Source organism: Trichechus manatus, unplaced genomic scaffold (genome assembly GCF_000243295.1).
Source record: "Trichechus manatus latirostris isolate Lorelei unplaced genomic scaffold, TriManLat1.0 scaffold00098, whole genome shotgun sequence".
In the NCBI taxonomy this organism is placed as follows: domain Eukaryota; kingdom Metazoa; phylum Chordata; class Mammalia; order Sirenia; family Trichechidae; genus Trichechus; species Trichechus manatus.
In genome coordinates, this window is record NW_004444034.1 from 4319171 (window position 1) to 4344247 (window position 25077).

A 25077-nucleotide genomic window follows, 5' to 3' on the forward strand; every position below is an offset into this window, starting at 1 on the left:
CAATTGAACTGGGCTCATCCCACATCAAATTGACAAGTAAGATCCTGGAAGGCTGAAAATAGAGAATATGTATAATTCTGATTTGAAGATTCCTGGGTATTGCTACACATTTGCATTAGCAAATGTTTACCTAATATAATTCTCATAGGGAATTCCAAGCCTAGTAAATAGTTTGGATAAAATGAAGTGGGGTCATACATAAGTAGAACAGAGTTGAATAGGAAAGGGATTAGGAGAGCAAGGGTGGAGTTGTTAAAAGCAACAACAGCACTAGACTAGTTGAGAGTTTGATTCGAGTACTAGCATTTCACTTAGCTAGTTGTGTGAGTTTTGCCAAGACAGATCTTACAGGACTCCATTTATACACTAATAAAATGAGGGTTTTGGATTATTTAATCTCTAATGTATCATCCATCAGTACTATCTGTTATTTTCAAGAAAATTAAGGGGAAAAAACAGTTTTTAGCTGGAGTGAAGAGATCATGCCTAGGGGATAATAAGAGAGAAAGTTTCTTCTTTTGTTTATCTACTTAGGTGTTAATAATTACCTCTTTCTCCATTAATCAAATATACTGAATAATTGCCAAATTTCCTCTAAATTATTCTAAATTAACACCACATGTGTATTCACATATTTCTAAGATTTTTTAAAATCTTAAATTATTTCTAGAGTTTATTTTACTATTCTTGAGGAACTTTTCTTTAAAACATATTTAAAATATCCAATAAATGCCAAAAGAGCAACTTCGGCAAAAAGGGGTTAATTTTTTTTTTCTAGAAAAATGCTTTCAAATGCCTTTTACTAAGCATGATTTATTTATTACTTTAATTTTAGAGACTGCCTAAAATCAGCATAGAATCAATGAGAGAAATCAATTCATAAAGAATTAATAAAAAAATCAGTCATAAATAATAGGGGATCTGAAGGGTGTCTACACCTCCTGCTTCCAGAAACAGGATGCTTTATTATGAACAGAATGAATGATCTTGTTTTTTCCTTCATAAGCATAATGAGCCAGTTGTTGACGGCCTCAAATATTCTCTTATAAAAATCATGTGCAAAAGAGGAATCCATTTTCTGTTCATTTTAGTTAACATGGCATCCTGCCTGCACTAATACAGACACTCTCCTTTTGTGATTTTCTATAAAAAACAGAAATAGACAGCTCTATGCTTTCTTAGGACAGAGGTCATTGTGGTTTCTTTCTCTATTTCATTAGAGAAACTTTAATTTATTCATGGCTCCTCCTAGATGAGTTATAGTCAATACTCTTTGTATTCTACTCACTGAGACATCCTCTTGATGAATTTCTCAAAAGTATTTTATAATATGACCACTTTACAAAAATCAAAATTCATTAAATTTAATATACCAGTAGTAAATAATCCATTCAATACTCCCTAAATGAGTGCCTCTGGATCAACACTGGTCAGGTTTCTCTTAAACACACTGTGGTGAATAGAATATACACAGACTCATCCATGGGTTATAGTTCTGCCCATGGATAAGGGAAAATAAATGATGAAAAGGAAATATTAGATTGTCTAATATATCAGAACTTGTTTCTCTTTGGTACTTTTTTATCTTCTTTTCTGATGAAAATTGGTGTTTGTTTTTGTTTTTCAGTTATAATGAATTAAAGTAGTAAAGAAGTTGCCTTCAGAAGCACAAAATTGGGCAGGGACTGGTGCCTCTGGATGACCCTGGAGGGCAATGATTATGAAGATGCATTTCCTGTGAGCATCAGCAACCCTGATAACCACCAACAGCACTAAGCAGGTATGAATCATGGCGCCCCAATAGTCATTCTGAAAACAGCATGGATAAGGAGAGTTATAATAGATGTTTCATTGCTTCTAGCCTTTTCGCTAAGATCAAATATACTGGCTATTCCCATGAAAAGGGAGGGGCTAGATTTTCAAGAGGATACATAGCAATATCTAGCTCATGTTGTTGGTACTATTATTGCTCCATTTTATATATAAGGAAACAGAGTGTCCAAAGTCATACAATTAAACTAGCAAATTTAAGAGCAAAAATTTCAGAATAAGAATATTTTCTTAACTGCTATGCCATATTATTCTTGATAAAAGTTTAGTAAAATGATAGCACTTATCAAATATTGATCTAGACAGAAAAACACAATCCAAAGATAGCTTCTTAGAGAGGTCTTTCCCGACCACCATGTCTAAAGTAGTTGCGTAACACTCTGACCCTTACCCTGCCTTATCTTCATCACACTTACACTACCATCTGACAGTATATATAACTTTGTTCATTTTTTTCAAACAAAAAGTCTCACATATTTAGCTGAACCAACCTATTAATGCTCAAGCTTAAAGATAAATGAAGAAACCAGAATTTTCCCAATGTATATATCCAACTGTTCAGATAATGATGAAATTTTCAACTTGATATGGGGAGATGCTAGTGAATGTGATAGAGCAAAAATGTGCAACTCCTTTTAGACCCAGGTTTGCTCTTCTCCAATATCTCCTCTTGCTGTTGTGCCTGATTTTATTACCAGTTTTCATTCGAATCCATTGGGGAATGGGATCATTCTGCTTTTGTTTCTTGGCCAGGAATCTCTTGATCCTGAAAGTCTTTTGAGAAGACATGGAGAGCATGGAAATAGGCTTCACACACCACGATGGCAGAGAAAGGGAGAGCTTCATTTGGTTTTTGTGTGTCTTCTCCACTAGAATGTGACTTCAAGGACAGTGACTTTGTTTACTTGCTATGAGTCGGAATTGACTCATCAGCAATGGGATTCCTTCGCATCCAGAACAGTGCACAGTAAGTGCCCAATAAATATGTGTTGATGTAAAAATGAAATAAACTGAAATTATCAACCAATCCTTTCCACTGCTTTAAGAAGATTTTATAGCTGCCATTGGCTTTTATATCCATTGTAGTTTTCTAGAAGTCAGGAAGTTCTTTCTAATGATTTTGAGTTTAAGCCAATTTTATCAAATATACTTGATCAAATCCACATTAAATTCAAAATAACATTATAATATATTCGTTGTTGTTGTTGCGATCTGACTCATAGCGACTTTATAGGACAGAGGAAAACTGTCCCATAGGGTTTCCTAGGCTGTAATCTTTATCGGAGCAGATCACCAGGTCCTTTCTCCCAGAGCTGCTCATTCGTTCAATATGCTGACTTTTCAGTTAGCAGCAAATTTCTCAACCATTGTGCCACCATGGTTCCTTATAATAATATACCTACATATGTTTAAACCCATTTTAAAATCATTTTTACTTCCAAATACTAACACCAATTTCATAAGCCTTCAAATTTTATTGATAAAATTATTCATAGCTATTTGACATATGTGTTTACTAAATGTATAGGAATTTATTTATGATGAAAAGAATGATAAGAACATAACACATTTCTGAATCTGAAATTTCATTTAGTGATATTTTATTTAATAGAACTCCATTTATTCTTAGAAACCAACAAAGATAATGAGATAGTTTCTTTTAAAAAAGTAAACGAAACATTATGTTTAAAGACTATAATAGTGACTTATTTTGTGAAATTGCTAAATCCATTCCAAAGTAGATGTAATTAACAAAATTTACCAAAGAACTTACTCTTAGGTCTCAGTTGTAAAAATAATCAATGAAAAGAAACAAAATTCAGAGGAAGGAAACATGAACTATAGGAGTTTCCATGTATTGTCTGCACTTGAGCTTGAGCTCTTTATTTCTGAAGTGATGCTAAACACAGTCTTGAAGATTGGCAAAAAAGGATATCACAGAGGCAAATGACTTCCACTATGTATAGAGAGCCAAGGATCAGATAATAAGAAACATAAATACGTTCTGCCTTCTTCTTGAGCAAGAGCCATTTTTCTCTTCTCTAGAGAGAGAAGCATGTTCTCCACTGACCCTGATTGCCATATACTTATGTAATTAACAAGAAACATGATCTATATTGATTAATAATATGCTACACAGTACACAGAAAGAAATACAACCCCTACCCATCACAAAGCCACTAAAAGACTGGTTGTTTTCTGAAAACATTTTCAAATGTTTGTCCTTATTTTTCAGATTGTAGTTCCTTCTTCAATGCCCCTGCCAATCCTTTATTTTCAGTGTCTTCTTAAGAAAAGACCTTGTAAATGATAATACTGCAGGGCTTAAGTTACTACAATGTAAGGAAAGGCACAACAATGCAGTTGAGGAAAAGGGATGACACAGATTTGGTAAGAATGAAAAGATAAATTGCAAAGAATACAAATAAGAAACCCATCGCACCAAGAGCCAATATCTACGATGTTTGGTCATTGAAATTAAGGAAAATGCAGTCCAGATAAAAATATGGGAAGAGTTAAGGACAACAAACGCAACTAAGGTTCAGAAAATGATAACTGAAAATAAAATAGAGAGGTGAAGGGAGGAAGTTGGAAAGCTAGTTAGAGTATGTAAGCATGCATTCAAGCAATTCCTGTCATCTGATATCAGAACTATAAATTTTCAAGATATATGTAAGTATATCAAATATAAAAGCAAATTAATATTTTTGTTAAAAGGTTTATAGACTAAATGGTTGTAAATACATAGACTTCTAAATCATGGGAATACCTTAGAAACACCAAAATACTTCATTGATCTTATAATTGTTGCAGATGAATGATCATAATTTCTGTTTTCTCCCCCGTCATTTTCTCCTTCTCCTTTTCAGTTAAAGTAAGAATGTAAGCATAATCTCCTCACCTGGCTTCCAATACTGGGGCAATTATGGGCTTTAATCCTCTACATTTTTTAATTGGAATTATCTAGGATAATCAATAAAGATGAATTCACTATGGTTTTCAGCTCAAGTGACTTTTTGTCTGAGGTATCTTGTAGTCTTCCCAAGAATAAATGTAAGATACATATGATAGGGTCCATTGGGTTTAAAGTAATTTCCAAAGACATTAATGTAAAAATTAGGCCCTGGGGTGGAGATCAGATTTGGGGGGAGAGGAGGAGGTAATTCTCTTCTCTAGAATGGTTCATGATTCCATCATCAATGAAAGAAAAATGCTTCCTTTGAAGATAAATAACAAGATGTTTCTTACTAAGAAAAAAAAAGGATTCCCCTTAAATGTATATTACTAGCTACTATGAAATATAACTTATTGAAACAAATTAAGATTCTCATGCAGTCTTTTTGGATTTACTACTATGTTCCAGACATTTTCAAGGCACTGGTAATACAACAGTGAACAAGACAGACAAAAATCCCTGCCCATGTGGAGTTCATATTCTAGTGAGGAGAAATGGAAAATAAAATAAATAAGCTATATGGTGTGTTAGAACGTGGTAAGCGCTATGGAGAAGAAATAGAGCAGAAGATGGAATATGGGGAACCATGAAGCTCTCTAATTTTAAATAAGCAAATCTAAGAAGTCCTCAATGACAAGGGGACATCCAAGCAAAGAGCTGAAGGAGATGGTCTATTCTCTGAAGAAAATGAATTTCTTATTCTCCACCTGATTTTCCAGCTCTGCTCCAAAGACAGAATTCTCTCTTCATCTGAGATTTCCCTCCCATGGATGAACTTGCTAGTGACAGTTGACCCCTTCTTTGTGATGGCTTCTGGGGCCCTGGTTTTTGTTGTCTTTTTTCATTGGAGAAAAGCAAAATGCTTTATTTCTTGACTCCTGGTTATCCTAACAGGGCCACCTTCCCACTGGTCAACTGCCCTGAGACTGGTACTTTAGAAGGAATAAACCATGTGGACATTTAGGGTAAAGAAGTTCCAGGCAAAGGGAACAGCAGCGAAAAGGTCCTGAGGTGGAAGCATGTTTGGCAAGTTCCTGGGACAGCAAGTGTGACAATTTGGCAATAGCATAGAGAGCAAGGGAGATGATCTAAGAGAAGTCAAGATTAGAAGTGAGGAGTATATTAGGTAGGACTTTAGAAGCAAGAAATTAAATATTTATCAGCTAGTACTGTACTAGCTGTACAACGCCAGCTATTCTGCTATACTGGTGTTCACTGACTTCATATTAAATCTACTCATCTACCATTATAAGGACTTTGGTTTTTACTCTGAGGGACATGAGAAACTCAAGAGGGTTTGGGAATAGTGAAATGATCTGAGTTAACGTTTTAAGAGGATCACTGTTGCTGATGTGTTTTAAAATCGACTCTAGAGGTCAAGAACAGAATCAAGTAGAACAGTTCGAGGGCTATAAAAATATTCTGGGTGAAAAATTTTGAAGGCTTGGACCAGAGTGGTGACAATGAATGTTATAGAAACATTCAGAGTGTGGATATATTTTAAAGGTGAATCAATAGGATGGGCCAGCCAACTGGATGTGGTTGTGAGACAAAGAGAGGAGAAAAAAGACAATGACTCCAAAGTTTTTAGCCCTAGAAACTATAAAGTTGGAAAAGACACAGTGACATAGAAAGGCTAATGGAGAAGCAGGATTGGAGGGAAAGAAGAAAAGTTTGGATTTTTTAATTGTTAATTTTGAGACGCCATTGGACACCCAAGTAAAAATGTCAGGTATATGAGTCAAAGGAAACCATGTTACCAGTCTTCTCCATGAATCCCAGATACAATGAACATTCAATAATCTTCTAGCACTAAAATCTTATATTTTTTAAATGTAAGAATTCATCTATCAGCATGCAAATCTTTCAATTCTATGCAACTAAGTGAACTGTGTTTATACATTTTTGATATAGCACTTTTTTCTTAAAGGCAACACACAAAGTGTTTATGGTTTCTGGCTAGTGGGTGCTTTTATCATTCCAATTAGAAAAATAGAAGAGAACATACTTAGTTTTTTTTTTAGAGGCAGACATGATGCTGGGAGATAAGATTCTTTTATTGTTGCTGTGTGCAAACAGACTCCACATCATATTCTATTACTCCATATCAGTCCCTTGTCATTGGCCAAGTATTTAACTTGTGATCCCAGAAACTCTTATGTTTTGAAATATTTTTTTCTGGATTTACAATTCATAATATTTTCTCCATTACCTGCTTGAAGAAGAAACGCACTTTTTGGTGATCAGAGAGGGAGACAAATATCTCTAGGTTTTTCAGGTCACCCTGGATTTATTTCCACTCAGGATGCTTTGTAGTCACTACTAAAAACTTGCCTCATCCTAACATGGCTTTAGAAAAAAGCGGCAATCACATTTCTTGATAACCTCAAAAGCTGTGTACAGGAAAATCATCTATTTGGGGGCCCAAGAGAGTCATAAAGTCTATCTTAGGAAGTTCTAGGTAAATGCAATTGAATCTCTTTTCCCTTGTTAGATGACTTTTCATTCACAGGTAGGATAAATTTAAGGAAACTCACAGAAGACACAAATGTGTATTATTGAGTAAGGATTTTTTTCTAAATCAGGCTGACTATTCTATTTTACTTCATACTTTCGACTGGGATTATTTTTAATAAGGTTTATTTAAATCAATGTTTTTGTAAATAAAATTTCTAAATCCAGTCACTTATCTAATCCAATAATTTCACATGGAAATATAAAACTGTTAGTTATTTTATTTACTGATTATTCCCTCTGTTATGTGCAATTTAAAAGTTGGTTAACAGCTTCATTTAAACTATGCTTTGAAAGCTTGTTTAGAAATTATAGAATACAGAAAATGTCATTTTGATGAAACCAATTATGTATTTTCCTTTATAAGCCACAAACATATGAATATTGGAAAATTCCAGGCATCTTAACCTAAAAAAGATAGCCATAATTTCTCTCAAAATAAAAATATTGTTGTCCAGTTTTGGAATGCTTTCTAGAAATCTCTATTTCACAGATGCATATCCAGTACTAACAAATTCAACATTCACCATATACAACATATATTTTAAAACAGAAGTGTATACTTATTGAAAAATTATGTTATGCTATTTATACGTTATATTGAAATAAATAAATCCCTCAATAGGTCAAAGGTATTTGAGCCAAATAGTAAATAATGTGCTCCACATTCTTAAAAAAGACTTGGATCATTTCTTCTTAGACATATGGACAATTTTGGAAATGAGAACTAGTTTTATGAGTTTTATTTTTTTAGACAAATATAAAAATTGAAACCCTGTATTAGAAACAAGACAATGCTCTGAATCTCTAAGTAAACCAACTGCAATTTTTCAAAATAATTGGGATTGAGTCAATCTTCAAAGTGTTGTTAAAATTTATTTCACTTGGTTTTCATCTAGGTCCCTACCATTCACCACAAAAAGTTGTTTTGACAGAAGAAATGCACCGATATAATTAAAACAGAAATATTTGCATTGAGATTTAAGACTAAGTCAAATACTGACCACACAACTTCGAAACTGTGACAATATCCACTATTTACTATAAGTACATATATTTTATTCTATTTAACTCCTGTAATTATTTGGTTTTTAAATATTGTTTAATTTCAACAGTATCACTTGCACTCCTTCTCTGAAAAGAAGTCAATGTGGATGTTTCAATCCACACAGTTGCTATTTTACATTTTTTCCTATAGTCCAAGGAGAATTCACTCCTATACTCAGCACTGAATAGACTTCATAGCATTCTCTCCATGTGTGGTGCTAGCCTCAGATGTTATTTAAAATAAAAAGTGGAATTCATAGAAAAAAATATATTCTCTAAGCTATTGCACTCATGATGTAATAATATTACAATATTATTACTTATTTGTTCCTTTCAAATAGTAAATAGTGCCAAGGGTTTTAGTGTAAGTACAATATGTTAGAAAGCTGTTTTGTTAAATAAAACAAACAGAAATCCTTTTCACCACAGAAGAATAATTACACATTCTGCATATTTAGCCCATCTTCTACTTTTGTTCCAATATATTTGTATCTAGCCTGCCTACTCTTGCATGACGCCTTACAAATTTAAAATGCACCACTATTTATTAGGCTGTATATCCATATAGCACATATAAGATAGTGTATATGGCTAGTATCTTATTGATGTTATGGATATAAATACCATATTAGAAAGTTCAAATACCACGCCAGAGATCTGCTCATTTTGTGTGTTGGAAATCTTTCTTAAATGCCCCCGTGGCTGATGACAACATTTCAAGTCATCATTAATGAATATACATAAAATAAGAAGCAAAGAGATATTAACCAACCAGACAAGTTAGACTTTTAGATAAAACAACAGCACACAGTACAGCCTCTCAGCAGGTCTTCTTAACATAGGTCGTTTAAAGGATCATAGACATGTCCATAAACATTTAGCTTGTTTGTAGAAGCAAAGGAAGTCTGGCCCTGAAGACATGCTCACTGCCCTGACTCTAAAGATTTCTTTTCCTAAAGAGTCAGAGATGTGTTCCCCAAAGTCTAAAGCAACCCTCCATTTTCTTAATGCAACAGAGGGACCTTCTCTTCCCTCAAGAATATTACAGAAACCTGGAATGTTTACTTTAACAATATGACCTCATTAACAATATTAAGACAACCTAACTGCTTGGCTTTCCTGCACATGAATGTTATGAATTTCCAGTACTGTAAAGTAAACAAGCATTTTATATGAAAAGACTTAAGAATGTCTCTGCCTACACTTAAGCAAATTATTATTGAAATAAAAGAAAGCATGCATTCACATTTCAAAAATTTGCTTGCAAAACTCTATTTAATACTTGTATATGATGCCAGGCATGTTAATAACATGTATTAAAATACTGTATTGGACACATTAAAGAATACTGTATGAGAATACTCAAAGCAAGGTTTCAAATATTCTTCTTCAAATGATATCTATTTTCACTCTTATAATAAAGATGCATGTATTTCCTTTTTGGAGAAGAGGACAAATAAAATCCATATTCCAGTTTCACTGCTTTAATCCCTTTTTAAAGAGGCACTTCATATTTCTTAGAGGATATTTTCATGATAATTTCTTCCTTTTTAAATATCAGTAAAAAATGTGTGCAAAAATCACTGGCAACATGATAAGAGAAGTTATTTATTTTTAAACCAGCTTTGGAAGCAGCTTCTCCTGAAGCAACTGGAAGAAATAAAATTTATAAGAAAAAGAACATGAAAGAAAAGACATAAGAAATAGAAGGTGGAGCAGGTGAAGTGAGAGAAGTAAATTGATTACTGGGTTCATTCCAAATCAAATGTGGTAATTCCCTGAAGTCTACAAACTTTGAATAACAAGACAACTAAAAAAACAAGAGCACTGCTCTCAAAGTACGGGTGGGCAAATTTAGTCTATTATTTGCGTGTGAGTGAAGGTGTACTATTGCAATTAAAATCAAAGATTACAGGGTTTTTTTTTTTTTTTTTACATACACTAGGTTATGTAATAGTAGACACATGACATAGACAATCACGTGAGGGAAAAACAACTCTTAAAAAGGGCTAATTAGCTAGTATTGAGGGGAAAAGTTGAACAATTATTCTTTGACTAAGCAGCTTCAAAACCATTACTGGAAAATGAGCTTATTCACAGATTGAACTAGATATAACAATTTCAAAAGGAATCATTGTTGTGTTTTGTTCATTCAGTTCTGAAATAATTTACACAATCCAGCCAAATCTCGATTGCTCTTTTGAAGAAGAACAGTAGAGCAGCAATGCCAATGCTAAGTTTCCAAATGTGGGGTACAGAGACAGTGTGAATGGTATTTATAATTAGATTGGTACACGTATAAAATATGACTTTCTACTTATTTTATGTATGACACTATCTTTATGATAGAGGAAAAGAGCTGTCTATGCTGGTTGACATCTGAAGTTGGTAGAATTCTGAAAGTTGGCAATAAATGTTGCACATCAAGAGAAACTCCTGAAAATGAAAAGTTAACTGTCTTTCTGTACTTAGGTTGTTTCTATTTTATTCTAGTGCATCATATTGTCTAACACTTATTTATATTTTATATAAAGCGCAAGGCTATAATATGTATGTCAGGTAGGCAAAAAACCCCCCAAAAAAAACAACAACAGCTACAATACTTTTGAAGATGAGAATTGTTGTGGCTCTTTATCCTCAACTCATTCTAATCCCTATAGTATTCATGGGTAGAGCAGGGTACCTGACATTGTCATTATTTTTCTGCTCTTGATTGGAGATTGGCATTCTTAAAGTATCTTTCATTCATATTAATTGATACATTTTTACAAACACTAGACAATCCATTGGTACACGCAGATTGAGGTACTGATCTTGCTTTTAAGATTTTTGGCTGTAGAATTATAACTAGAATTTTTGAAACTTTCAGCTAAAAAGTGTGTAAAGGCTCCTACACACCCTATGTCTGTTGGTTTCCAACAGTTTCTTGAGTTATTTTTCTTTGAAAAGAATATTTTAATAGTAACTTTTCTATTTCAAATTTTATCACTCTGAAAAGGTGGTAAAAATCTTGCTTTTTCACATTGGAATTTGAAATTTGATAAGATTTTTTAAATTTTGCTATATTTGAAGAGTTTTTATGAAATAAGAAGTTTAAATAACATAAGGATTCCAAGCCTAGATTTAAATTATGTTATCTCAGATGCTCTCAGATACTTTCATTATATCTCCCAGATGCAATTTGTTCATTCAATTTTTCCTGAAAAGAAAATGTGTCCATATAGAATTACTAGGATAATAGAAAATTCACTTGAATTTGGAAAAAAAAAAAAATGTTTTACTCTTGGTCACTCTATGTTGAGATCTGTTGCTTCTTTGAAGAAAAAAATACTTCACTAAAATGGAACAGATTCAAGATTGCATTACAAATCAAATTAGAATGCTCTTAAATAGGCTCACTGAAAGCCTGTTTCACTATACCTCATTTTCATTAACTTAGTGGAAGTGGTTTTCCAGAGTTAGCATCTCATTTAATAATCTATAACATCTATAAGACAATTTAATATGTATGATTTATTTTCATAAGCCTGTCACATCAAGGATTCATTAGAGCTCAATAAAAATATATGTGTGTGTGTGAATATATATTTTTCAACCAGTGCACAAGAATTAGAAATTAGTATCTTATCTGTAAGTGGCAAATTTTATGTTCAAAATTAGCTGTCGAAACACTATTCACAAATGAGTTCTCTTTCTCTTGGTAGAAGAGTATTTTGGGGGAAGTTCTTAAAGTACATCAGACAGAGATACAAAGGGGTCCTGAATAAAGGGCACATTGTGAATACAGCAGTTTAAAAAGAATTCCACATCTTAATTGGGGAGATATATCTTTTCACAAGGCTCCCGGACTTAACAGAAGAGTTCAAGTGTTCATTTTACCAGCTCATCTGCCATTCCTTGTCTCTAAAATGCAAGGCCAGTGACAGCTGATAGCACACATTTTCTGTGAAATGAAAATCACTAGACAGGAAATACATTTATCATAATAATTTCCTAGAATTGTCTAGTTCCCTGTGCCCATTAAAGAACGTCTGAATACTGACAGAGTTTCAGAGAAGAACAATGAAACGATCACTATGATATCTGAAATATGGCTTCATAGGAAACAAGGCTACACTTAATTCACTGTGATCTTTTATGTTTCTTTTCTGTTTTTTGTTATAGATCATATCGCTGACATGGAATTATGAGCCAATCTTTTCCAAATTAAGTTACTACCAAAATTTACAAACTTGACATGAAGATTACATTGTATTTACAAAGAACTTGGCACTTAACAGAATAAATTATTGACTTTTTTTTTCAATCCATCTCAGGGCACCCATGGTTCAGGCAAACAGGAAAGCCTGACACCTTATTATATATTATGCTACATTAACATGAATAAATAGGTTTCCAGCTGGTAAGTCTTCCCCAGTGCTGTCCTTGTTGCTGAAAACAAGTACCTTCTATTTCTAATACCATAGGGAGTGTAGAGTTATCAGTCCAGAGAGAGCAGAGGTTGCATGTTTTCTTCCTCATTTTTATCCATGCGTTTTAGTACCGTAGGATCCACTACTGATTGGGATCTGCAAAGGATAAAGTCAATGTCTGAGAGTTATTACCAAATAATCACTCACATGGCATTCTCTTCTCTGTCTTTTCTTCATTATTACTCTCCCGTGGATGTGGGATTATCTTCCCCTACATCAAGGAATTTATGAACTGAGAATGCTGCACATTTAGAGAGAGGAACACTTATGGTGGTGTTTTGCATAAAAGTCAGGAAACAATCCCCTCTGGCCTGTAAATAGAATACCGAACAGCAAAAGACTTAAATAGACCATAACAGGTCTAAGTGCTCCACTTCACAATGGAGCAAGATTCTTTCCTTTGAGATAATGAATTCCTAATAGAGGACAAATGTGTTCCCCCCTCACAAGAAAAAAAAAAAACTTCCAAATGGAGAAAATATTGCAATAAAATCATTGTTTAAGAAAAGAGAAATAATAGGAGACTTGATTTCTGTCTTAAAGGGTTCTATGAAACAAATTCAATATCAATGTCCATTTTTCTCTATCATTTTATATTTTAATGATCACATTAGTCAAAAATCCAAAGTTGAAGGTGATTTTTGTTAAATTTCCAACTAGGACATCCAAATAAAATCAATCTGAATTTGAAAGTTTCATAAAATGTTTTAAGTCTAAAGAGTAAGATTCCCCCTTGTTCAGGCAGCAACACTTACGATTAGGAAAGCAAATAATCTGAAAACCTCTCACACATTTCCTTCACAGCAGGTGGGGATTATATCTCAATTCATCATTTGGAAACAACATGAAACCAAGAAGGAGGAAAGACAATGAGACATGCTACTGTTGTGGCAGGAAACTACCATCTTAATAGCTATAGCATTAAGGAAGCAGCTGCCCTTTTAAAATTCTTCTCGGTAATGAATTTTTCCCCTGCTGCTGCATGCCAGCCAATTGGCTACTGCTGTGGCAGTATGCCTCTTAGCAGACCTCATTAACTTTCAAAAAGAAAGACGATAAGCTAAAACACAACTGTACATGCTATGAAAAAGAACAGCAGCGGAACTAATTATCGAAGCAAAAATAATTACAGGATTAACTGATAAATTGACCCCTTCATTTCAATAAACTTGTTTGTTTTTTAAAAAAGAATGAAAATGAAGGTGGGAGCATAAAAAGGCACAGGTTTTATTTCCTAAGTCATTTTCATGAATTTATCTCAATAGTAAATAGGTATTAGATGCCTACCTCAGAAAGGTGACTGACTAGAGCAGAGGCAGAGAAAGAGAGAGATGGAGACAAGCAAGGGAAGGAGAACAAGGATGACAATGAGAGACAGAAGAGAGATTTTGCTTCACTTTTAAGTGCAATGAACACAATTATCTTAGGAAAAAGTATATGAATAAATAAATATATTTTAAGAAAGTGCATAATTGCACAAAATTCTTAGTGAATAGACCTTTATTTATCTATTTTCAATAAGATCCACCTAAGAAAATTAGTTTCCCAAGCTGAATTCATGCTAAAATACAGAGAAGTTGATTTAATACTCTGGACTAAAGAATTAACCTGACAACTTGGTACCCACTAACCTATAAGCTCCATGAGCAGGAACTCTCTGTCAGTTTCTCTCCTTACTGTAAACACAATGTGTATCACAAGGTCTAGTAAACAGTAGGATCTCAGCATGCCAGTCTATATTTAAACACTTAACTTCCATCCAATAAATAATTTCAATACTGAAAGAACTTTAGTATTAAGCATTGGGAGTGAAAAGTAATGAGGACAATGGAGAAAGCAATTCTCTACGGAAATATATATGAATCTATTATATAAATGTTGAGGTATATAGTAATAATATTCAATAAGTATACACCAAAGCTCTTCAGATAGCACAAGGTACACACTTTAAGCATTTGTTCTAGTATTTTATTAAAACGTGCATGCGCAGGCACACACACACACACTCATTTAAATCCTTATGTTCCTTGACTATTTTTTAAACAACATTATTAGAAGACATGTCAATTTTAACAAAATATTTTAAATAACAGAGCACTATTCAATCTGGAACTGAATTCCTAGTTTGCTTTTATCATGCACTACAGATATCAGCATTATTAAGTGATGAATGTTGATTCCATATGTAGACCACTCCTTAATAAAACAAGCCAGGTAGAAAAAGTTTCCAAGTAAAATTTTTTGGTATTTACTTGAACTAAATGTACTGTCATGTTAGTCTAGATTTTTTTTTATTCTCGTATACTACAGAACAGAACTATTTCTGCAGGGTCCCACTGTTAATGAGTCAGTCTGTTCCAGATGCAACAGGGAGTTGTTAACACATGTCAGCGGTCTTCATGCAGACCCTGGTGTCTTTGCAATGACTATCTTTCTTTGAAAACAAAAAATTTAAGGTGAGTTATCAGTATTAGTTTATTAATTTATTATGCATCTACAATATTGTGCTACATCATAGTGGTTAAGAGGCCAGATTTTGGACAGAACTGGATTCCATTTTTGGTTCTGCTATTTACTAGCCCTGGGACCATGGGAAGGTGATTTAAACTTCCTAAGATTTTGTTTTTTCACCTGCAAAAAGGGAAAAATAAAACATCATACAGATGTAGTGAGGATCAAATGCAATAATGCGTTATAAAGCCCAGCACAAATTCTGACAAATGGCAATGGTAGTGGTGGAGGAAATGGCCTGTGGAAAACCATTGCTTGTGTTCCAATATTGGCATTGGTACTTTGTAGCTATGCAACATGTAGAAGTCACTTACCTTCTCTGTGTCTTGGTTTCTTCATAAATAAAATGGAGATAGTACTACTTCATCAGATGTTATGAGAAGCAAATGAGTCAATATGTACAAAGCACTTAGAGCAGTGTTCAGCATGTAATAACAATAAACATTCAATATTATTCAATAAAATCAGAAGGTCATATCACCATAGCAATGCTAGTATTGTTGTTCACTGCTACTGTTATGTGCCAGGAACTAGCCTGGGAACTGGAGCTATAAGATGAAAGACTCCCACCTTCTAGCGAACTTTGTCTCTTTTCACATGATTATATCAACCCTCCACAAATTTACAGAGGGTCAAGTTCTTTTATTAAAACTCACCCAAAAGAAAAATTATCCACAACTCTTTGCTGGAGAAATGATTTTTTTCTCTCAATCTAAGGATAATAGAAAAGAGAAAAGGAAATGGGGAGCAGGGTGGAACCTAAAAGCAATCTTCTCCCATCCTTGAAAGATGCCATTCCCTGACACAGAGAACAGAATCAAGTGAAACAACTCTCCTAATCTTTTCCTTCAGAAAATTTCAAATACAACCGTAAAAACTTCATAGGATACAAAATCTACGCCAAACAAAGGATGTCTGAACTCCTAATCAGCCCATGTCAGGGGAAGCAAGAATCTCAGGGCTGGGGAAGTCAGTGTGCTCCGCGCCAATTCTGCAGGGGAAAACTGGCCTAATTAATTGGAGAAGAGAATCCTGATCCAAAAAGACTTCAAAAGGTGGATACACTGAGCCAAATCTAACAATATGGTGTTAATCAATTAAAGTAATTTGCTTGGGGGAAAAAGTTAAACAGAGAAATAGAGACGCAGGAGGATATGGATTTACATGTAAAAAAGACTCAATAGTTTTCGGGAGTTCAATATGAATCAGCAGTGTGCTTTGGCTGCCTGAACAGTAACACTGACAACAACAGGAACCAAAAGAAGCCAAGGAGGTTTATGCTGCAAAGACAGAACTGTGGAACCTAAATGCAAGTAATGATATGAGGGACAGATGATACCTATTCGGTTATGAACACTGCAATTGAAAGGGGCCACTGACTGACTTTACAGCACTCCATTCATTCCACTGATATTTAATGAGCCTCCCCCAAGTGTCAGGTCCTACTTCAGACACTGGGGATTAAGAGAATAGGATAAGCAAAACCATGTTTCCACAAAGCTTCCATGTGGGGTAGGCAACAAAAAATGAAATAAGATCAGTCATTTCACAGACTGATTAGTACTATGAAGAAAATAAAGAAGAATGATTGATAGGAGTGACTGGAATGGGAAGACAGGTAGAGCTAATTAATACTGGGTGGTTGGTAAAGACCAAAGGACTGTTCTGAGAAGGTGACTTTTGATTGGGGCCAGCTATTTGAAGACGTAAAAAGTATGCGTTCTGGCAGTGGTGAATAAACGCAAAGCCCCTTAAATAGGAACAACATGGAGCAGATGAAGGAGCAGAAAGAAGTCTATTATGTTTTAGATATAGTGGAGGAGGAAGAGGGTGAGTTAGGAGGGAAAGGTAGGCAGGGTCTGATCACATAGCATCTTGTAAGCCATGATACGGAGTTGAATTTATTAATTGTATAATCAGCAGTCATTAGAGTTTTTAAAGCAAAGAAGTGCCATCATCTGATTTGCTTTTTTTTTTTTTAAATTTTGGACCGTCATTGGATAATACATGTGGGGCAGGGGCAGGGTAAGGATGGAGGGAAAGAGACCAGGTTGGAGGTCTTGGAGAAAGTGAAGGCGAGCAGGGTGCAAGTGATGGTGGTGTGGCTAAGGTTGTAGGGGTTATAAAGATAAATGAGCTCAAAGGAGGAGACTACAGCAGTAAACATGTCACACAAATAGTGGTGGAAAGAAGTTGGCACTATTAGCTGGCAAAGAAGATGGCTACAGGGACACCTGTGACGGCAGTCTCCAAATACTTACATAGCTCAGTTCCAGAGTGAGGGAGCTCTGTACCATACTTCCATGGAAAGAAAACAGGGTTTTTGTCAAGTACAGAAGACTCTATACCTCAGGGATTGCAACCCTTGTTCCACTATGTACTGACTATCTGATTTTGGGAATAAAATATATCTGTTTAAAAGGGTTGCTGTGATGATTAACTAAATTAATGTAAAAAATCAACCAAACAAACAAACACAAAAAACAAAAGGCACCCAGGGCCTGACTTCTGGTAAGAACTTAGTAAATGGTAGCTATGATTGTTACAACTATTATTCTTGTTGTTATTAGAAGGAAGCCATTCTTAAACAGTTGCTTCTAACCATTTTTGCTTTAGAAAACATCTTGAGAATTTGTTAAAATACCTTCTTTCTAGAAAAATGCACAGAATATACATATATTCACAGACATACACATGCAACTTTGCAGAGAATTTTAAGAAATTAACAGAATCTCTTGAGACTTAGGTTAGGAGATCATGGATCTCAAGTTACAAGCCCCTGCTGTAAGAGAAGGGTGTCAAGTCAAGTAGCCTAGGCTTGGTTCAAACATAAACTTGTTGATTAGAGAAGTTGAAGCATGGAATGTCTCTGAACTTTCCCTTCTCTCTAAGGGGTTGTGCAGCAGCCTGGGCAGGCAAACTCATCATGCACACACTAACAACAACAGCAGCAGCATCATAAGTAGCAGCAAAACAGAGGCCAGCTTCAAAGAACAGAGGTGCTAAGCCATGAGTCAGAGTCATGACCAAAACCAATAGGCCAAGGCCTTCATCAAAGAAGGATGTTGCATAGTTATCAGGAGTGTTTGGTATGATATGTGAGACGCCCTTAGAACTTCCCTGAGCTAGGTGAGAAGAAACTTGAGGGGGCTCTGGTTCCTGAATTTCTGTGGATGGGAAACAAATCAGAAAAATAATATTTTTTATTGTTACTGAGGCATGGAAAGCCTGTGGATTAGACTTCTTGTTTGTTATAGAACGCAAATCCAGAGCCAGAACGCAACCCGGGACCAGTTACACACTTGTGTATCTGACACCCCACCTCCATCATCAGTAGATTGAACAACACATTCTAATCTACACTGGATCCAAAACACCTAGAAAGCACCTATTACAGAGCACAAGTTCAATAAATATACATGTATTGAAAGAAAATAAGCATAAAAATAACCTGAGAAACAAAGCAGAGAGTCAGACTATGACTCACCAATGAATTTTATAAAGATTAAAGCTATAGGGAAAGAGAACATTTTGTCCCAGGAGTGGTCAGACATTTGAACAGAGACTTGGCAGAGATACTGAAAAGGGAACATAGGCTTTGAATATAGTGTTTTGGATTTACCACTGGTGTGTGTGTGTGTGTGTGTTTGAGTGCTTGTCATAAATCCCTTTCTTCAAAGAAAATCCTACACTGAAGTCCAATAAATTGCTCAGATAAAAGCGGAATTGTTCTTATTACACTGGATATGGGTACTCTTCTTCTCTTCCTACTTGCTTCTCCTGAGGTGCCCACCAGAATCCTTGGCTCCTCAGGCAAAAGTTTGAAAAAAACATGGGATTTGGTGATTTCTAAAGACTGCTAGACTGTAAATCTGGAACAACACTGACATGAAGTTACCTCAAATGACTTTATCTCTAACTCACACTTCTTAGACATCAAATCACAGAGGTATAAAAAGCTTTAAAATCCCACTAAACATCAATTTCAGAAAAATATAAAACTTTAATGTAGACTCAGTATGCACCCCACCTCCACCCCACCCCCGGCCCATTTCTCAGTCTACCTCCAGCATACCTCTTCATAGACTTGGGAGAGAGTTCCTTTTCTACTTCCTTCACAGGCATGCTGTAGGAGTCCACGTTGTATTCACTGTCATCATCGTACTCATGGTCTAGCAGCGTTCTTGCCCATGTACCCATATCATAAGGGGGCAGCATTCCTCCAAACTCAGAGGGCAGGATCTCGGGATGAATTAGTTGGTGTAGACTGTTCAGGTTGTTACCATGCAAAAATATCTAGAAATGAAAGAAAAAAGTTGGGGGGAAACACATGAAGGAGAATAAACACTATTCAGATGCTGGGAGAGAGGGATAAGGATACGAGAAAATACAAGATTTTTCCACATTTGTTAAAATATTTATGCTTTCATCCACTCTGTGATACAGGCACAGCTGGTACTATTATTCTAATATTTCATATAAGAAAACTGAGACTCAAGGACTTTATGTAGTTTCTAGATAGTCAGATAGTTATTGGGTTAAAAAGCTGGAACCAGAAATTTGGTTTTCTGCTTCACAATCAGGGACATAAGGAGAATAAGAGGTGCATGTTGATCTATGCGTCATTCTGGTATTAGTTGTGCAAACCTGATTATGTGCATAATAAATGCTGTTGAAACAGATCCATCTCTTAAGAGACTCATCAATTACAGAGCTTATTCAAGTTACTAAGCCCAAAGCTGTCACCACTATGACTTTCTCCTTATCATCAATAAAAATAATACCATAATCACTAAATTACTGTTTTATAATTCAAAGTGTGTGGTATAAATAAAAGAAGGAAATTAGCATTGTCATCATGAAAGGTTGAGTGAAGGATCATGTCCCAAAGGACTTATGGTCTATAATGTTGCCAGAATCTTCTACTGGAGATTTCCAAGCTTACTGTCCAAATGGAAAATGGGAGAGTAGATTCAAAATGTAACACTATATTGGTATTATCAGCTATATAAAGCTTTTTTATTGTTGTATAAATATAGATAACAAAATATTTGCCAACTCAACATTTTTCACATATACAATTCAGTGAGATGAATTACATCAATCATGTTTTGTAAAAGTCACCAACAGCCTTTGCCAAATTTTCCATCCCCATAAACAAAAACTCAATGCTTCCTAAACAATAATTTCACCCATTCCCCCTCTCACCCCCCCATGGTAACCACTATTAAACTCTGATCTTTATATATTTACCTATTCTAGGTACTGCATATTAGTGAGATCATATAGTATCTGTCCTTTTGTGATTGACTTATTTCATTCAACATAATGTTTTCAAGGGTCATCCATATTGTGGCAAGTATCAGGACTTCATTTCTCTCTATGGCAGAGTAATATTCCATTGTATATATATACCACATTTTTTATCCATTTATCTGTTGATGGGTATTTGGGTTGTTTTTACCTTTTGGCACTACAATGAACATAGGTATATATGTGTCTGTGTCGCTGCATTCAAGTTTCTCGGGAATATACCTGAGAGTGGAATTGCTGAGTCATATGGTAGCTGCTGGAGGCCTGGTGGCACAGTGGTTAAGAGCTATGGCTGCTAACCAAAAGGTCAGCAGTTCAAATCCACCAGCCACTCCTTGGAAACCCTACGGAGCAGTTCTACTCTATCCTATAGGGTCGCTATGAGGTGGAATCGACTTGACAGTAAGGGGTTTGGTTATTTATTTATTTTTGGTTTAGTAATAAGAACATCCCCCAAGGTTTCCTTTTTTTCTTTTTGTTTTAAGCCAATCCCTCACAATCCCTGACATTAGGGAAGAAGCACCTTGTGCAACAGGGCACCAGTGCAGGAGCAGGAAGGTGTTCATTTTGTGCTGCTCCAGTGGGGCCGATCCAAGTAATGGGAAGGTGAATTCAGCTCAACCTAAGGAAGAACTTCCTAATAATTAAAGATGGATGTCCATAGGAGATGTCTGTATGACAAGCTTATAAACTCCCTTTCACTCGAGACACTGAAACTGAAGAAAGGAAACATATGGGTGCCTGCACTGACTGAGAGCTTGGATGAGGTGCCCTTTGACGGCCTTGGCAGATCTAAATGTCCCTGACTTCTCTTAGGCGTTGTCTGCTGCTAAAAAATGAAGGGCCGGGTTAAGGTGAAATGTACAGATGAATGTTTTGTTTGGTTCAGTGCTCCCTTTTGTGGACACTTATCTAATGTACCTCATGCTCAGCTACCACTCGTCTATCGGTGGAGACTTGCATGTTGCTATGATGCTAAACAGATTTCAGTGGATCTTCCAGACTAAGGTGGACTAGGAAAAAGGCCTAGTGGTCTACTTCTGAAAATTAGCCAATGAAAACCCTGTAGATCACAAAGGTCTGATCCACAGCCAATCATGGGAATGGTGCAGAACCAGGCAGTGTTTTGTTCTGCTGTGCATGAGGTCATATGGTAGCTATTGGAGCCCTGGTGGTGCAGTGGTTAAGAGCTATGGCTGCTAACCAAAAGATCGGCAGTTCAAATCTACCAGCCACTCCTTGGAAACCCTATGGGGCAGTTCTACTCTGTCCTGTAGGGTCGCTGTGAGTCGGAATCGACTCAACGGCAACGGGTTTAGTTTTTTTGGTTTTACGGTAGCTGTACATAGGGCTTTTTTTTTTTTTTTAAGTGGAGAATCATTCAAGCCACATACTCAAGATTTGTTTCTTCATAAATTGCTACTCCCTTCCTCTTCTCTCATTTCAGTCTCAAAACTGTAGCTCAGCCTTCTCTGATAAGGCATTGTTGCCATCTCAAATAAATTTATATACTATTAATTTAAGGATTATAGTTTATGAGTGACTTAAAAATAATGTCATACTTCAGGTTCAAGGTTTTATAATGCAAAATGTGTACTGTAAATAAAAGAAGTTGATTGAACAGGCAAACACATTCATCTTTGCTTTTCATAACTTTAGAATCCACTCAAATAAATGTATATAAAAAATTAATCTACAACATAAAAAAAATAAAAGGGATGGGAGTCACCAATCAACGAGTAATTTCAACAAATTCTGGAAGAGTGAAAGCAGATGAGACCAGTTTACTGGCCAAACTAGGCAGAGAAAATGGCTGCCTGGAAAACAGGGCAGCAAGATGCCAGTCTGCTCCACAGAACATCATGGGCTTTAAGTTCAGAACTGGCAATTAGCAGAGGGCATGAGGTAGCAGTGGGGCTGAAAAGTGGGAAGTGGATTCAAGGCCTATGTACTTCACAGCTGCACATTAGACACCTCTATCAACCTTCTACCTGTTTTCAGAGCACAACAGACAGAATTTATTCCCAGGAAAATACACACGCATACACACACACACACACACACACACACACACACACACAAACACACATCCTAGGTCTCTTCTCATAAGAAATGAAAAGAATTACCTTGGGAAGTTAAGTTCTAGTAGTTAAAACCCTTATTTTATTAGGTATATAACGTTTATTTTACCAGATGTGTTGCTTCATGTTAGAAACCTTCTCCTTCAAGTGACATGAGGTTTATGGTAATAAACCCTGAGAGAAGGAAATGTAATCCTAGCACACAACAGACTCTCTCTTCTGTAACATTCTACTACTTCCTTCCTCAGCATCACTTTCAGCTTATCGCCTTGCTTCCTCTTTCATGGACAAAACAGAGCAGCCAGATGAGACCCACCCACCAGCATCTGTGTTCATCTGCTTTGCCTTTGCTTCTAGTAAAATGGAAAGATAAACCCTACGAAGGACAACCTCTCTACCTGTACACTAGAATCCACTCTTCTCTCCCCTACTCAGTTACATTTCTCAAGCAATTCTCCTTTCATCATCTATTTTCTACTCTCTGCTAGGTCTTCCCCATGAGAGAACAAACACTGACACCACTCCCCACCCCATACACACATAGAAAACCTCCCTTGGACCTACTTTTACCTCCAGCTACTATCCTATTTCTCTCCTATCCTTTAGAGCACAACTCATCAAAGAAGTTGTCTATAGTTACTGTTCAAATATTCCTTTTCCATTTTTCCTAAATAGAATCCAAACTTTGCCCTCACCTCAGCACCAAAACAGTTCTTGTCTAAATTCTCCTCTTGCTAAATGCAGTGTTCCATTATTAGTTCTCATTTTTCTTGAACTCTCAGCAGCACTGAATACCGCAGATGACCCTCCTCATAGTAACATTTTCTATAATTGGCTTCCAAGATATTATAGACTCTTAGCTCTCTCCTACCTTGCTAGATGCTTCTTTTCAGTCTCTTTTGCTGATTATTCTGCATCACCCCAACAGCTTAATTTTAGAGGACTTCAGACCTCAGTTCTTGGATTTAATTCCCTTCTCTAGCCATACTCACACTTTGGTAATTTTATTTAGTCTTGTGAATTTAAATACTGTCTATACACTGACAAATTTATAACTTGGATCTAGAACTCTTACTTGAACTCTATATTGATATTTGACATCTCCCTTTAAATGTTCAATGAGCACTTCAAAGTTAACATGTCCAAAACTGAACTCACAATCTTACTCCCAAAGTCTACTCCTCCATATCCCCAGCATCACTTAATGGTATCACTATCCCTCCAGTTTCTCAGGCCAAAAACCTTGGAGTCATCCTTAACTCCTCTCATGCTCTCACTTGTCAGCAAATTAGATGTATCGGATAAGGATGCACTGGATAAGGCAATAAGGATGTATTATAATTAGCCAACTGTTGAATTTTTGCTTTTATATTGTTCTTTGTTTTGACCAGTTTTGTGTAGTGGAATCTTTTATTAAAATTTTACAATTTTTTTCTCCTTATATTTTTTTCTTTTCTGCCATTAGGAGAAATCCTTGTCCTCTTCAGCTCCTTTGCCTCAGAATACTTTAGGATTCTAAGAATTAGCCTGAATGATACTACTATTTTTGACATCTATTTTCCTACACTGTTCCATTAAAGAAATTATACTAGGAGACCTGGAGTGAAAAAAAAAAGAGTGGAATGCTTTTAAGAACTGGCAAGGAGTAGAAGAGAGGGCCTGCTATATTGAGGCAGAGGTGGAAATTTGTAGCAGTTAATAGAAAAGATTGCTCCCTAGCAACCCCTTGGGGAGTGGCAAGACCACAGCCATGGGCTAGATGAAGAATACACTGGGCGATGGGTGGAAGCCTAGTCTTTGGGTTCCAGCTTAAGAAAAGATGGCCTTTTTTCAGAGACAGTTTCGGAGCAGAAGGGGATCTTACTTTAAGGAATTATTACTGTCTTGAAAAATAAGGATGTCAGAAGTTATCATTGATGGACTGGAAGCTTAGCCCAGCATAAAAGATTTAAAGTGCTGAAGAAGGCGTCCCTATAATACCAAAGGGTAGATTTCCCACCAACCCCCAAACTTTGAGTGTTTTAGAGACTCAAATTCAGATTTAATTTACAAAAATGAAGAAACAGACATTTATTGCATACCTGAATTTGTGGACTAAGATTTACTGACTATAGTAGATTTTTCTTTTACCAGTGTTTCAGAATGTAGATTTCTAGCATCTGAAGTGTAAGGTATTTGAGTAATAATGTGATGCTGAGTCACTTAGAATACCAGAGAAGAAATATAATAGAAAGAATGGAAATATAATGGTTTTGCTTTGTGCATTGATTGTGTAAATGGAAATTAAAGACTTTTTTAACCTATAATTACATTTTCATATGAAAATTTCCAAGTCATATAATTTAAATTAAAA

The 25077-nt window shown here is 35.6% G+C and overlaps 1 protein-coding gene and 1 pseudogene across 1 annotated transcript in view; both read right to left on the reverse strand.

Annotated features, from left to right (window-relative positions):
- Positions 1–2136: 2136 nt before the first annotated feature.
- Positions 2137–3281, reverse strand: LOC111821691 (60S ribosomal protein L39 pseudogene; annotated as a pseudogene).
- An 8358-nt stretch (positions 3282–11639) lies between these two features.
- Positions 11640–25077, reverse strand: part of CLVS2 (clavesin 2) — a 77113-nt gene continuing 63675 nt past the window's right edge. The window contains exons 4-5 of the mRNA XM_023737168.1: positions 19406–19626; positions 11640–12915 (exon numbers count right to left, since the gene is read on the reverse strand). Of these exons, the coding sequence (XP_023592936.1) occupies positions 12828–12915; positions 19406–19626 (309 nt within the window). The 3' untranslated portion in view covers positions 11640–12827. The remainder of the gene's footprint in view (positions 12916–19405; positions 19627–25077) is intronic.